The sequence below is a fragment of the Danaus plexippus genome, chromosome 6, assembly GCF_018135715.1.
Source record: "Danaus plexippus chromosome 6, MEX_DaPlex, whole genome shotgun sequence".
Taxonomy (NCBI): domain Eukaryota; kingdom Metazoa; phylum Arthropoda; class Insecta; order Lepidoptera; family Nymphalidae; genus Danaus; species Danaus plexippus.
The window spans coordinates 4,584,913-4,599,378 of record NC_083540.1 but is presented as its reverse complement, the minus strand read 5'-3'; the positions used below and the strand labels follow the sequence as shown (position 1 = coordinate 4,599,378).

Here is a 14,466-nt window from a genome sequence, read left to right as displayed (position 1 = left end):
TAAAATAACGAATTCATAATTTTTGAATTTTTATTTAACATTGCGTTATTAAGAATGACCTTGAACCTTATTAAGTCTAAGTAAGGTAAGTAAGTCAAGCTGTTTAGAAATCACTAACATGTAAGAAAAAAATTAAGTTCATCTTCTACTCAGTCACATATAAATATTAAAGTTTATCAAATGCTGTAAGTTTTGAATTTGTGATTTATGGCTTAAAAACTTGAATCATGTAACCAAACTATATATTACGACTATTATTGTCCTCAACAAAGACAGGGATGTCCTGTAAAACAAGGAAGAAGAATGCATCAAGAATTGAACCTTGAACTTCCATATTGAAGCATCTTGCATCATTTACATACGTCAACTTTACCCTTTGAATTTATATACTTAAAAGAGAAATGAAAAGGTTTAGGGCGACACTATTACGAATAATAATAACCTTTGACAATTCTTTTGCTGATTTGCATAATGTATTAAAAACATTATAAAATGCGGGATTTCTAACCATTGTTGATTATGCAACTATATATTTTTTGTTTAAGTAGTATCTTTAAGTATATTTTAAAAATTATAAACAGGATATTCGTAGATACAAGTGGAACTGTTAGCAGTTATGTGTTGGATAAAGAAGTTTGACAAAACAAAAAATGGTAATAAACAAAATTAAAGTTAAAAGGTTAAGCCAAAGATTTGAGAGAAACTTTGATTAGTTATGTCGTCCGAAAAGCTTTTATCATTACCACATGCACAAAAAACTTGTTCAGCTAAAAATACTACATACATACATACTACATGAGTGTGTTAGTGATATTTAATTTAAAGGGATATATTTTCATTTCTTCCTTTTGTTTCCTCACACTACTTATGGAACTCAAACAGTTTTCATTAATAAATCTTAGCATACATATAAATAGTATTAACGAAAGTTATTAAATGAGAAACGGGAAACGCTTCGTATGTGGGGTGACGCTGCAAACTTGTGCTAAGCATACAGACCTTACGGAAGGGAGGTAACAGAAACGATAAATTCAATTTAAATGAAACTAATATTTTTCGGATAAACTACGCGTGATTTATTTTTGTAAAGAATATTATCTGAAAAATATTAATAATAATATTAATAATAAATAATTATTTCCGAAAACTTACAATTTACAAAAGTTTGCACAGAAATTACGTTGAAAGTAAATATATTTTTCTACTAAATAATGTCTCTTATTTCGGTGTGCTTTACGGCAAAGGCCTCCTCCAGTTCTTTCTACTGCTGCCTATCTGCTGCTACTCTGATTCAAAAGGGTCCTGGGGGCAATTTTATTTCATCTTCCCATTTTCTTACTTTGCGACCTCTACTCCTAACTCTATCTCTTGGGTACCAAACTGTTACCTGTTTGCTACATTTTTCTATTTTGCAGCGAAGCATATGTCCAGTCCATCTCCATTTAAGTTGATCAATTCGTGAGAGTAGCTTCGTTTTACGCCTTATATTTGCACTTCTTTCTTTATCTTTTAATTTTATACCCAACATACTCCTTTCCATGCTTCTTTGACATTTCTCCAATTTGTCCCTATGTTTTTTCGTCAGGGCCCATGTTTCACAGCCATATGTGATGCAAGACAGAAGACAGACATCGAAAGCTTCATTTTGATCTCCACTCTCAGTTCCTTGCTTTTCATGCTTTCTTTCAAAGCCCAATATTTTTTCCACCCAATCGCAATTCTTTTGTCTATTTCCTTTGACATTTGATCACTTGGAGATATTAACGTACCTCGTTTATGTTTAGACCCAGATGTTCCCAATCCAGTTGTCTGGACATTTGTTCAAGTACTGCTGTAAACAGCTTTGGTGACAGCGGGTCACCCCGTATGACTCCCTTTTCAATTTTAAAGACATTTCCTATAGATTCTAGTCGGATATGTGCTTTACTTCGTCTATAAATGTTTTTATTGATGTTTACATAGGCTTTATGTACCCCTGTTCTTCTAGTCTTTTTCAAACGTATTCGTGCTTAAGGCTGTCGAAAGCTTTGGAGTAATCAATAAAGACTAGGTATATAGGTTTGTTATATTCATTGTACTTTTGTATAAGTTGTTAGATGGTGTGTATGTGGTCAATTGTACTGAAATTTTTTCTGAACCCTGCCTGTTCCACTGGTTAGTTTTTGTCAAGTCTGAGAGATATTCTGTCTAGAATTTTTTTGCAAAAATCTTATATACATTTGAAATGAGATATAGGTCTGTAGTTTCCGATGTCATCTTTTGAACCTTTCTTATGTAACTAATATGTGATTCTGCCCATTTACTTGGAATTATGCCTGTATGTACTATCTCCTTGAACATCTGTGTAAGAATTGGACTTTTTTCTTCAATGGGACCTCTAATTAGTGATTCTATCGGGTCCTGGAACTTTTTCCATCCTCTGACTTTTTATAGCTTTTTCTACTTCCGATTGTATTATTTCTGGTATGTCCTCAGTGCCTTGGATGCTATAATTTTCTGTTTTATATTCTGTATCGGGCAAGTATATATCGGATTTTATTACAAATTCATTATTTTAAAGACAGGACACCAGCCTCGCTGACGTCTCTAATGTCACTTGTTTCAGTAAGTTCCAGATATTTTAAAATGAAACTTCAATTCTTCTAAATGTTCTTGTATTTCTCGAAGGTTCTTTATGCTCCGCACTCGCTGAACTCTGCAGTCCGCTGTCGTGCGTCCAGACGTCATATTTATACCAGAATTCAAACATAGTTCTATTCTCTTTGATTTCGTTTTACTTTTAACAATAGTAACGACGACCAATAAGTTGTTATAGTAATTGATGCCAGCCTCAAGTTATTTCCATGTTGCATCCGTCGTTGAAGCTGCTTGCGCCGATATATATATTTCTGTTTGATTTGGACTGTGTTTTTGACCTATAATAGTTTGTTGCTATATTTTGGATCTTGCTGCGGGACGTGATTGATTGTTCTTTACCTTTTAGTTTTGATATCCATTCTTTTCCTCTCTCACGAAGTTCTTTAAGTGCTTTTCATGTACCTCCTGTCTTGTCTTTGTGCTTCTCTATAGTTTTGGTTTATCTATTTATCCGATCCCTTCTCATATTTTCGCGAATCTGTTAACTAAGGTCTGAAATTTCTTTTTGGTTTTCTTTCTTATTCTTCTTATAAATTAAGTTCCTTCTTTCTTCAATAAGCATTATAGTTTTTTCGCTAAGATAGGATTCTTTCGTTTTTGTTGTTTGAAGTTCTGTCTGCTCTTTAAGCTTGGTTTCCTATTCTTTCCGAAAAATATTAGTTTCATTTAAATGAATAAAACCCGCGAAAATCTTAGATCTCATTATAAATCCAATTTGTTTTCCTATAACACTAAATTACGCAAGGTTTTTCGCTTTATTCTGATAGGGACGAGGCTAAACCCCATTGCATACACCTATATCCACCGTATATGCATATATTAAAGTTCTTAAAATATATGGCCTGTGAGTGTCGTTACGGCAACATTCTATGAGTATAATAAAGAACATGTAAATATGTACATGTAAATATAGGGCCTATGATTTAGTTCTTATTTAACGTTTAAACTTGAACCCCCATTGGTGACTGCAGTTTCATAAAATTTTCAAATATGAATCACAGTAATAGTAACGCTCTATCTATGAAGATGTCTATCTCATAATAAACGCCATGAGAAAATAATGTTTAAAGTAATCTTTAAGAGATATTGCTAATTATATTTTTCAGGCGTATATAAATATAAAAAAGGTTCGCAAAAATATCAGATGTTTCATTTTAGAATTCAATTAACATATTCCGCAAACCAAATAACACAGATGCAAATATAATAATATATTTAACAAGCAACTGAATATGAAGTTGTTTATATAATATTTTAGTTACTTTGTGAAACTTACTTGAATATGTTATATATATCTCAAGTTATTATCCGCTATAAATACCTTATAAAATATAGATAATTACTATTTGCTTTGCTATAAAATCTAGTCTACAGAACAGTACGAGGTAGATCCCTAAGAAATAATATGTCAGATCTTCGTGTTTATTATAAGCCCTTATTCTATTTAAATCAGGGACTTTATATGCTTTTTTTGATGAATATTTCTTTTATATTTTTATTTATGTTAAAGCTATAATTTAAGTAATGAATTTTAAAAATAATTCTTATTTTAACCGTCAGCTACGTATACTATTAGGATCATTTTATTTAAGCAAACTATAAAAGCTATTAATTATTATTAAATTATTAATCTATTACATAACTTGAGAGGTCTTTCGGTCATTCAAGATGCATTGAATGGCGGTTAAGGTGTCTGTTTACAATACTTGTTTCAAGGCGAACATTGCCTTATATCATATAATTTTTTAAACTTCACGTTAGCCATACAAAATTCTACTTTTAACAGACGACTTCCTTTATCATATTAGGATCACACTGTGGCTAGATTTTAACAATTTATTACTTCTAGAATAAAAATTGTGTGCCCGAAAAGCCATGGTGTTTCTATAGCGCGATACTACCACAAATATATTTTATATCTATATTATTATGTCTAATCATTTTATTGAATGATTTTAAGGTTATTCCATAATTTTCTGACTCATAAGTTTACTAGTTAGCCTCGAAGTTAGAGACGAGCAAGAGAACAAATTATATAAGTAAATTAAGCTTTCTAAAGAAGCCATACTATATTGAGTTCACAATACTTTATGAATGCTATGAGATGAAATAAATGTTCCACTTACCGTTCTAATACTTTTTTTAAACTCCTTTTTATTTCTTTAAATAAGGTTTTGAAATATTTTATAATATTAATACGTATCCAATAAGTATTATAAATTACTAAATTCCCATGAAACTTCATCTTTTATAGACTAGGAATTTGCTATGTAATTGTGAAAACCTTTGGGTAGTTTGCTCAGTATTTTCCATTTATTGTGCTCCATCATTCATGCGTGTGTAAAATAATTTTGATCTATCTGTCTTATAACCGAGTGTTTAGCAGAAAAAGACTTGTATTTATTGGCCTATTTTGTATTAGATATCTTATATGTATATCTATATTATGAAATCCCGTAAGTATTGAGAAATCATTAAAGCTTTTGACTATGACGTAGACGCTGTGACTGTGGTTGTTGTAGTTATATAAGATACATTAAAATATAATAAAATTTGCTTGGAAAACAAAATGGCGAGGCTATTTTTAAACTATTTTGTATCCAAAGCGTCATACGGTGACATTTTAATGGCAATTGAAATAGACTGAATGCCTTTGCCATTTATCTTTAAAAGTTAAAAACATGGATATAAAGTACAACATTGAAAATTATATTTTAATTAAAGTATTATATCATCCATCTAACTCTGTGTATGCAAACAAAAATACAACTTAAAAATTACTAAAGGAAACATTTAAAAGTAACATTTAATTGTAGTCCTATTTCTAATAATTGTGTGTAATTTTATTTCTATCTTTTTGTTCGCTCGTGACAAAGTTAGATTAAGACGCATCATCTATTCTTTTTTTTATTTAAAGATAACCCATTGACGGTAAATGAGTTAATTTTATTACATTATAAATATACAAATGATATATAAATTTCGCCCTCAATAATATATCTCTTTTGTAAAACTGTCTTTATTTTTCCTTGAAATTGTAAAAGATTGATTAGATTTAAAGAATCCCTAAAATTAAAATCACACGCAAAAATCCTAACAGTAGAGTTTCGTTTTATATATTTCAATATTTATTTTTAAATATTTTCACAAACATCTGAATATAAACTTATCTTTATTAAAGCACAATCTTCGCCTTAAATATTATGTAACACTTCCTCATGTATATGAAGAAGGTATTTTATTCTATAACTAATAGTTTGGTCGAAGAGGTATCGTCTTTTCTTGTATTTCATTATATTCATTCGTAAACTGATAATGTGTATGATATATATATCTCTGTGAATTCGTTTATTCCACATTCTGTCTGATGACATTGAGATCAGGTTGTGTTTGTGCAATCAGTCTACCACCAGCTTGCTATTGAGATCTTGGAATTTGTAAATCATAATACATTCAGCTAACCCGCAAGCAACCCGTTCGTTTAGTTTAACTTTGACATATTAAGTATTACAATGAAATTATACATTGTTAGTTTCTTGTTTATGATCTCCAATTGTTGTGGATCCGTGGATATAGGTATGTTAAAAATTACAGATTATTAAATAGTTATAATTTATATTTTTATCCTTTAAAGTTTGAGCGATTTCAAAGAAACATATTAATGCAATCATCGTTTTAATGGTTTACAATTGAATTTAAAACATTTAATGGAAGGTACTTTTTTTTTAATTTCTTGATATGTTTAAATTCTTGCCCAGAAAAAGATACAGAGTCGATGCCTGTACAATTAAACTGCTTTAAAAGAAGATAATAATAATAAAAATAAACTGTATATTGTATTCATTCGCGTTTCTTATATGAAAAAATTAAAAATATCTATATATACCTTTTGTTTCGAATTTTTAAATAGTATGAAGATGTTGCATCGTATAATAACAGATAATTTTAGGACTCACACCTACTATTTATAGCATAAGTAGAAAAACAGATTAAATTCACAATGGAAGTATACACGATATAAATACAGGTTTAGTATCTTGTTAAAGTAATTTGTTCAATCAAGTAAAATTTTTTTTTTAACAATTAAGCAACGGCTTCGAAATATATGTCCTCGTTTTAAGTAAAAGCATTTTTATTTACATACATAAAGTCGTTTCACAATAAAAATATTAGTATCCCATTTTAATGTTTTTGACGTAAATAATTTTCAAGGTCATACGTTAGGTATATAATATTTCATTTTCTCTACAAAAATATTAGATTAAACTTGTTTTGCAAAATATTTAAATTAATTATAAAGCATTACATTTTTTTATTTTTGTTAAATAGTATGAACTTTCCTTGTTCGTTCTCGTGACCCACGCTCATTATAATAATCGAGTTTTGTGCAGACTGTAGAGTTTTAGAAGTAATAATTCTGAACCTCACTTTTCATATCTTAAATATTTATCTACCTACAACTACATAAACCTAGAGCTGACCTTATACCTTATAGGAATTATTAACATTGATATAAAATAAATATTTACATGTCGTTAAAAAGCAAATTTTTTTTATATATTTCTACCGATTTCCATAGCTAATTTCATAGAAAATAATGAAATGAGATGATTGAAAAGGCCATATTTAAAAAAAAAAATCCGAAGCCTTTGTATTGTTATTATTTATATTTAATATTTTTTGATATTCAAAAAGTTAATTAGTTCTTGTGTCCTGTAATTAACCTCCTACACGGCCTCGCCCGCCAACTTTAAAATAATAAACAAAACAAAACATATGCTTTAAGTGATTTAGATAAGCCGGCTGCCGGGGTTTTGAATATTTTACATTAATCTATCTTACAAATCTTGTTTCTTGTTGCTAACAAAATTTAAAACGTAGTCTTTGTGTAATGTTTTTTCCTTTTTAGGAAAATATCTAAAGACATGTGAACGTAATTCTCCGGATGTCAACGATTGTCTCGTTGAAGCTATTCAAAATGGTATTAGCGCTATGGCCGGTGGAATCAAAGACATAGGGGTACCATCCATCGATCCTTTCTATCAAAAAGAAGTCCGTTTTGATTATAAAAATAATCTGGTATGTATTGAATTTATTTAAAAATTCTCAATAATTTGGATACTAGAAACTACTTAAAATTTATTTTATTCTCATAATATTCGTTTTGGTTCATAATTCTTAACAACATCAAAAGCAATAAAATTATCTTAGCACCATGACCTAGGTCGTGTGATTGATGCACTCAGCCAATGTTACTTATGTATTCTACAAATCTTGGAATATCTCATTCCTTGATAATTATTATAACCTTGGATAAGGTGACATTGACAAAAAAAATCTTATTCCCAATATAAGACTGTGTATGGATGCAGTATTATTGTAGTTCTTCTTAAGACCACTGATTAAGTTGTTTATTTTTAAGAATAGTTTAATTTTCTACGACAAAAAAAGTAATTCTACTAGCTCACTGACAAACTTATTAAATCGCCTGATATTTTTACTTTAATTAGTTATAAATAATGTTACGGTGTTATAGCTTCTTTAATGTGTTAATACTGTAATTAATTTGAATGATTCATATTAATAGGAACAATTTTTTAAACATATCTTAAAATATAAAACGCTCTCAAGCGTGTTTGTAATATCTCATATCATATAGATTTTTGTTTAATTTTCACTAAGTATTTGTCATTTGGATATTATACGGTAAACATTCACATGTTCATAAAAACTCGTAAACGATATGAAGTACCAACCACTTAAAATTATATAAGGTTGGCACTTACATGAAACCAGTAACGGCTGTACGTTAAACTATTAAGTGTTTTTCTTAAGGCTGTTAATCTATGACATAATAACCGGTTCCTTAAATAACGACATCTATAATTTAAATAGAAGACAAAAAAAACTATTTCAATTTTAAGTCAAGTGTTATTTAGCAATGCTCTAATATTAAAAACATTCTTACCAATATGAGGGTTATGGATAATAGTTTTAATTCATCGACTTGAGTAGCCCACGAATGGCTCATTAGCACAGTAACTGAAACGTATATTCCAGAGCTTGTACATTGAAATCCTCCTTGCGTCGATGAATAATAACGTCTACATTTTCTATTGAAATTTAAATTAAAACAAGAAGATTTTATTAAAATTACAAACAAGAATAATATAGGTAAGGTTACCCGTCGTAAGAAGGTCGGCCCCTAATTAATAATTTCCGCTTGTCCAAGACCTTAGCCCCTATATAAAAAATGTAGTCGTACAAATCGCTCTAATCACCTAAGTATTGTGTTACAAATATTAATTCTAAAATTTTTGTCTTATAATTATTTGTTTTAATGGCTTTAAAAGTAAGATAAGAAACCATAACGGGAGAAATGAATTTTTCCAGATAAAGGCCAAGATGGCTGCAAAAAATTCGTGGGTTAGAGGTCTGAAAGACTCGACGGTTAAAGACGTGAGGTATAAACTATTCTATAATGTCCAATAAAATTAATTAATTATTATTGCTGTTTACAATCAGGCTATGGTATAAGACGCTTGCTTTATAAGTGTTCTATGAACGTTAATAGTAAAATCAACATGTTGTAGGTTGCGGGCGGATGACGACAGTTTTTATATGGAAGTAGATATGTTCTCTCCAGCTATATCTGTTGACGGCAAGTACGAAGGTGGGGGCAGTTACAATGATTTAAACGTTACTGCCTACGGAGACTATGTAACGAATATGAGTAAGTTTGAAATATATCGAGTACTGCCTTGAAAACCGTCTTCTGCCTAAAATAACTTTTTAAATATGTATATTCATAAAATATTTGCTTTAAATTTTTTTTGAGACGATGACCTTGTGTGAATAAAAATTTAATTTTAGTTTTATTTTTCATATTGAATTTTTATAACATTATAAATCACTTTAAATTTTGAAATGTTTATACATTATATACAATACATTTACCGACAAAAAAAAGTATCCATACTTTAGCTTTCTGATTGAATTAAATTTTTAATTACACTATTAAAGAATTCCTTTTACTATTTCAGTAGTATAAATATATTATTATGAATATCTTTTCCAAAAAGCGAGTTTTCAAATATCATTACAACATCTATTACTATTAGTTCACATAAGAATAATAAAAGCTCTTTCAGTCATGCAATTTGCAGTCCTGTTACTGTTGAAAGTTTTAATTGAATAAATACAAACTTTAATCTGAACTCCTCCCCCTTAATTTGCAACACAGAAAAATATTCGTTTTGCAAGTATTCTCACAATCTCTTTTGTGCATTTCTTTTTATATTAGAATTTTTGTCTGTCTATGGTACTATTTCCTCTATTCACGAACTAAAATTATTTAAAATATTTTTCTAGTTTCTGGTTTTTTGAAGTATTTTTTTTTCTGTCCTTAAATACAAGAAAATTGTTATATTTAAACCAGTTTTGAACCGCCTTACATAGGATATATTTTACGAATAACATATCTAAAGACAGTGGCGTAACTACAGGGTGGCAAGTCGGCAAAATGCCACGGGCCCCCAGCCGGATGGGGCCCCTGGTCAGATGAAAATTCCCAACATTTATATTAACACATCCATACTAATATTATAAATGCGAAAGTAACTCTGTCTGTCTAACTGTCTGTTACGCTTTCACGCCTAAACCAGTGAACCGATTTTGATAAAATTTGGTACAGAGATAGAATAGACCCTGAGAAATAACATAGTCTACTTTTATTGGAAAAAATAGGGGAGAATGGGTAAAAAGAGGGGATGAATGTTCATATGGAAATTCGTCATTTTTAAAGCTGTAACCGTGAAACTTTGTATTTAGACACTTTATGATAAACCAAAGAACATAGGCTACTTTTTATCACAAAAAATGGGGGAGAGTGGGGTTTTTAAATATATATATATATGTGTGTGTGTGTGTGTTATATACTAAAATTATTGGATATTGTGGTTATTCTGTAAGAACTAAAGTTAAAGGCCTCCTTCAGTGATTAAAGTCTACCAAATAAAAGTGTATAAATGAGTATTATAAAATAAAAAATACTATTATTAAACGTTCGCCTTTTTTATAACTGGGAGGGGGGGGACATCCGATGAATTTTGCCACGAGCCTCGAACAGTGTAGTTACGCCACTGTCTAAAGATATAAGCGGCGAGCTAATTCTTCTAAAATCTCAACACACAATTACAGCTGATCTCGTTTACACTTGGAAAATGGAAGGAAAACCCGAAACTATTGGAGACGATGTTTTTGTTAGAATTACGTCCTTCTACATGAGACCCGACGTTAGTAACATGCATGTTTACCTCAGCAATGACTCTCCTAATAGTAAGGATTTAAGTGAGTATTAACAAATGTTGTTTATTTTATACAGCAGACTCATAAAAATATTTTATTAAAAATTTACAAGACAGTAATAAATTATAAAAGTTCATAATAAGTGAGATTATTTTTTTTATAGTCAAATATTTAAAACTAAGACTGAAAATGGTCAACTCATCAGGAAATAGATAACAAAAGAATTTTTTATCATATTTTTTCATTGTAAATTTTTTTAACAATGGATATATTAAAAATATTTCCAATTAAACGAACAGCGAAACTGAACAATTATAGTACTTTAATATTATTGGTTTTTGCAGCGGACTTGGGAGTGAAGTTAGTTAATGAGAATTGGAGGTTATTGTACAAGGAGTTACTGCCATTTGCTCAAAGTAACTGGAACAAAATTGGAATTAAGGTTGCGAACAAGATATTCCTGAAAGTACCTTACAATAAACTGTTTCCTAACAATTAGTTCATACGCCGCTATGTACATATTACCTATATAAATTTAAAAGCGTGTTATGTGATAACTACTTAGGTACTTAATAATTTTGTTACACGGATATGGATTATTGTTTTATTTCATGCTATTTACTATTAAGTTTTGTTAATCAAATGATCATTGATATTAAGATACATAGAGTGAGTTTTCTTAAATTGGTAGTATTTTGACAATCATAATATTCATTTTATTTAAAAAAATTATGCTTTAGTAATAAATAAATTATATTGATAAATTACTGTTTTATAATTAATGTACAACAATATGAATATATTTTATTATAAGTGTAAGTACATTTCAAGTAGGCGTTAAATATCAGGTCGGGATTTTCAAATATAAAAGTTGATTGTTTATTTCAATCGTTTCAATTTGAAGCCAAGTATCAAATGTTTCTGAAAAATTCGAGTTTCACACGAGACCAAATAAACTTTAGTATTAAGCATTTTGGTTCTTGTTACTATGAGATATAATAATAATTTAGAATTTACAGTAATTATTTGTAGGATCATTTTTAGTAATGTTCATACATGTATAGTACATACTAATTTCGTAAAGGTGGGTAAGTGACAATAATCTCATGTAACTGCTAGCTTGTAATTGCTACAGTTATTAAGAACACAGTACTATTGTTACTGGTAAGGCTAAGTATAAAAAAATATGAACACAATCAGAGATTTTTATTGAAATGGGCCATCTATTTTACGATACTTCAAAGAAATATATAATATTCTAATAAAATAAAAAGGGTATAAAATTAGCTATTATTAGATTAACTACTCAATTTATAATATTTAAATTATTTCTCTTCAATTCTGACAGACGAAACCTCTTAGCATTCAATGGATTCACGGTGCGGGTGCCGGGTCCATCGCGTTGCAGGGAGAGGAGCTTCAACAGTGCCTGGGACTTGCGACCCAGGTGTAGGTTTAAGGGGCCCCTATCTAACGCGCGTTAAACGCTCACCTGCACCGTCCAAGCTCCTCTCTCTACTTAACCACATTTGAAAAGAACCTACTAGGGCTGCCTTCGAAGTACGTTCCAAGAATGAATTGATATTAGTTCTGGACAGGCCCAGGTCTTTTAGAAGGTTGTAGAGAGATTTAGCCGTTATACCTCTCTCTCCCACTTCTACCGCGTACAAATCCACGACGAACCTATATCGAGTGAGTTCGTTGTGAGCTCGTAATATATATTGACCTTGATGGCATGATCTTTGGGGATGTTGGTTTCCCAAGGAACTGTAAGCTCTATTATCACAACGCGCTTTAAAATTCGCGAATACATAAAAATGTCTGGTCTGGAGGACGACGCACAAATATCCTCTGGGATTTTGTATTGTTTCTTATACGTATCATTCATTATAGTCCAATACGAAGCCGCTATAAGGTATTGTTTGTGGTTATTTCCCTTTGCGCTCTGGCTACCGAAAGACTAATCACTTCACGTATGATTACCAGTACCCTATCGTGACGATGCGAGTATTGACCGCTATCCAAGAGTACCTCACATCCCACCAGCAAATACTTAGTAGTTCCAACTGCCTTCCCACGGATATAGCAAGTTTTTTTGGTACCTTTACCCCATCTTACTAAACTACTCTGATCTGGGAGAGTCATTTGGAACGCAATGAGATAAAATTTAAGCAATGCTGCTGAACAATCATGGATGAAGGTGTGCCATTTTAATGCTAAAGAGATGCAAAAATCTCCTATGTCTAACCACTCGTTCTGCATCTCTAAACTCATTGCATGAATCTTATATTTATCATTCTCGTCTTGACGAATAAAAGACTTATATATATATATATATATATCCGTATCTTGGGCCTTCTTACTTGATCCTAACCCGACTCTCTTACTTTGTACTCCTATCATAAACTGCTTATGGAATCTCTCAAAAGGGTTTTTATTAAACTCTTAGGTGTTTATAGAGCTTCAATCTCCTTTTTAGACTCATCCCAAAACTATTGCGATCCCCGAATAAATATCACTAACTAGTCATCCAGAAATCCCGAGTAAAAACCCTTTCTGGTGATTCGGCCTAAAATACTTGTTGCTGAGCATGAATCGCGTCATTCTCGTTTGTAGAACTGAGAAAAAAATCTGATATAGTATTTGTTAAGGCTATCGGTCTAGTATCTTTTGGATTAGTATTTCGATCTTTTTTGGGAATGAGGACTAAAATTGCTTTCCCGAAGCACTGCGGGATTGGCTTCCTTAACCAGATTTTATCGTATATATTTATGAGATGTTTATGAACTGAAGGACATGTTTTTAACGACATGGGATACCATCGGGTCCAGGTGCAAATTTAGACGATTTTTTCTTTACCTGACAACTATTTCCTCTAACGTTTGTGGAGTGCCGTGGAAATCGATATGAGGAATACCAGGTTTATGTTCGTTGGGATACGTATAGAGTCCTACACTTTTAGGCACCTCGTATGTGCTCTTAAAATAATCGTAAATTTGTTTGTTGGTCAAGAGAAGCTGTCCGCGTTTTTTCTTAAAAATGGTTTTCGAATACTCAAAAGGGTTTTTATTAAAATCTACTTCCTGTTTTGCCCGATCAAAATTACACGATATTCCTTGAATTAATTTTAGGATTGACCTTAACGCCCTAGCTAGCAGATGACAAAGGTGATTGTCACCTAGGGCTTTTGCTAAATGTAAATTTTTTGTTAATTCCCGTTTTTTCCTCCTCATTTTCATCTTGAAAGAATTGTCTTTGTTTTTGCGAACATAACGATTTCGAGGTGGATATTGCTAGTTAAAGTACTCGTAAATAGTATTTTGGAAAGTTTCTACTAGCGAGTTCTAACAGATATATAGATCCTGTTAGAGCATCTAGTTATATATATATATATAACTAGATGCTCTAACAGGACCGCTAAACTTTCCAAGTCGATCGCTTCATGTTCCGATGTCAAAGGACTCCTGGTAGTTTCCAGTTAATGGTTCACCATGGGATACATGAGGGTCAACTCTAACCGAA

The 14,466-nt window shown here is 30.8% G+C and overlaps 1 protein-coding gene across 1 annotated transcript; it reads left to right on the top strand.

Moving 5' to 3' along the window:
- Positions 1 to 5,901: 5,901 nt before the first annotated feature.
- On the top strand, positions 5,902 to 12,140 carry LOC116779218 (circadian clock-controlled protein daywake). The gene is made up of 6 exons (XM_032673424.2): positions 5,902 to 6,213; positions 7,547 to 7,716; positions 9,031 to 9,101; positions 9,231 to 9,370; positions 10,837 to 10,986; positions 11,289 to 12,140. Exons 1-6 carry the CDS (start codon positions 6,150 to 6,152, stop codon positions 11,441 to 11,443), a joined length of 750 nt encoding a protein of 249 aa, XP_032529315.2. The 5' UTR covers positions 5,902 to 6,149; the 3' UTR covers positions 11,444 to 12,140.
- Positions 12,141 to 14,466: the final 2,326 nt, after the last annotated feature.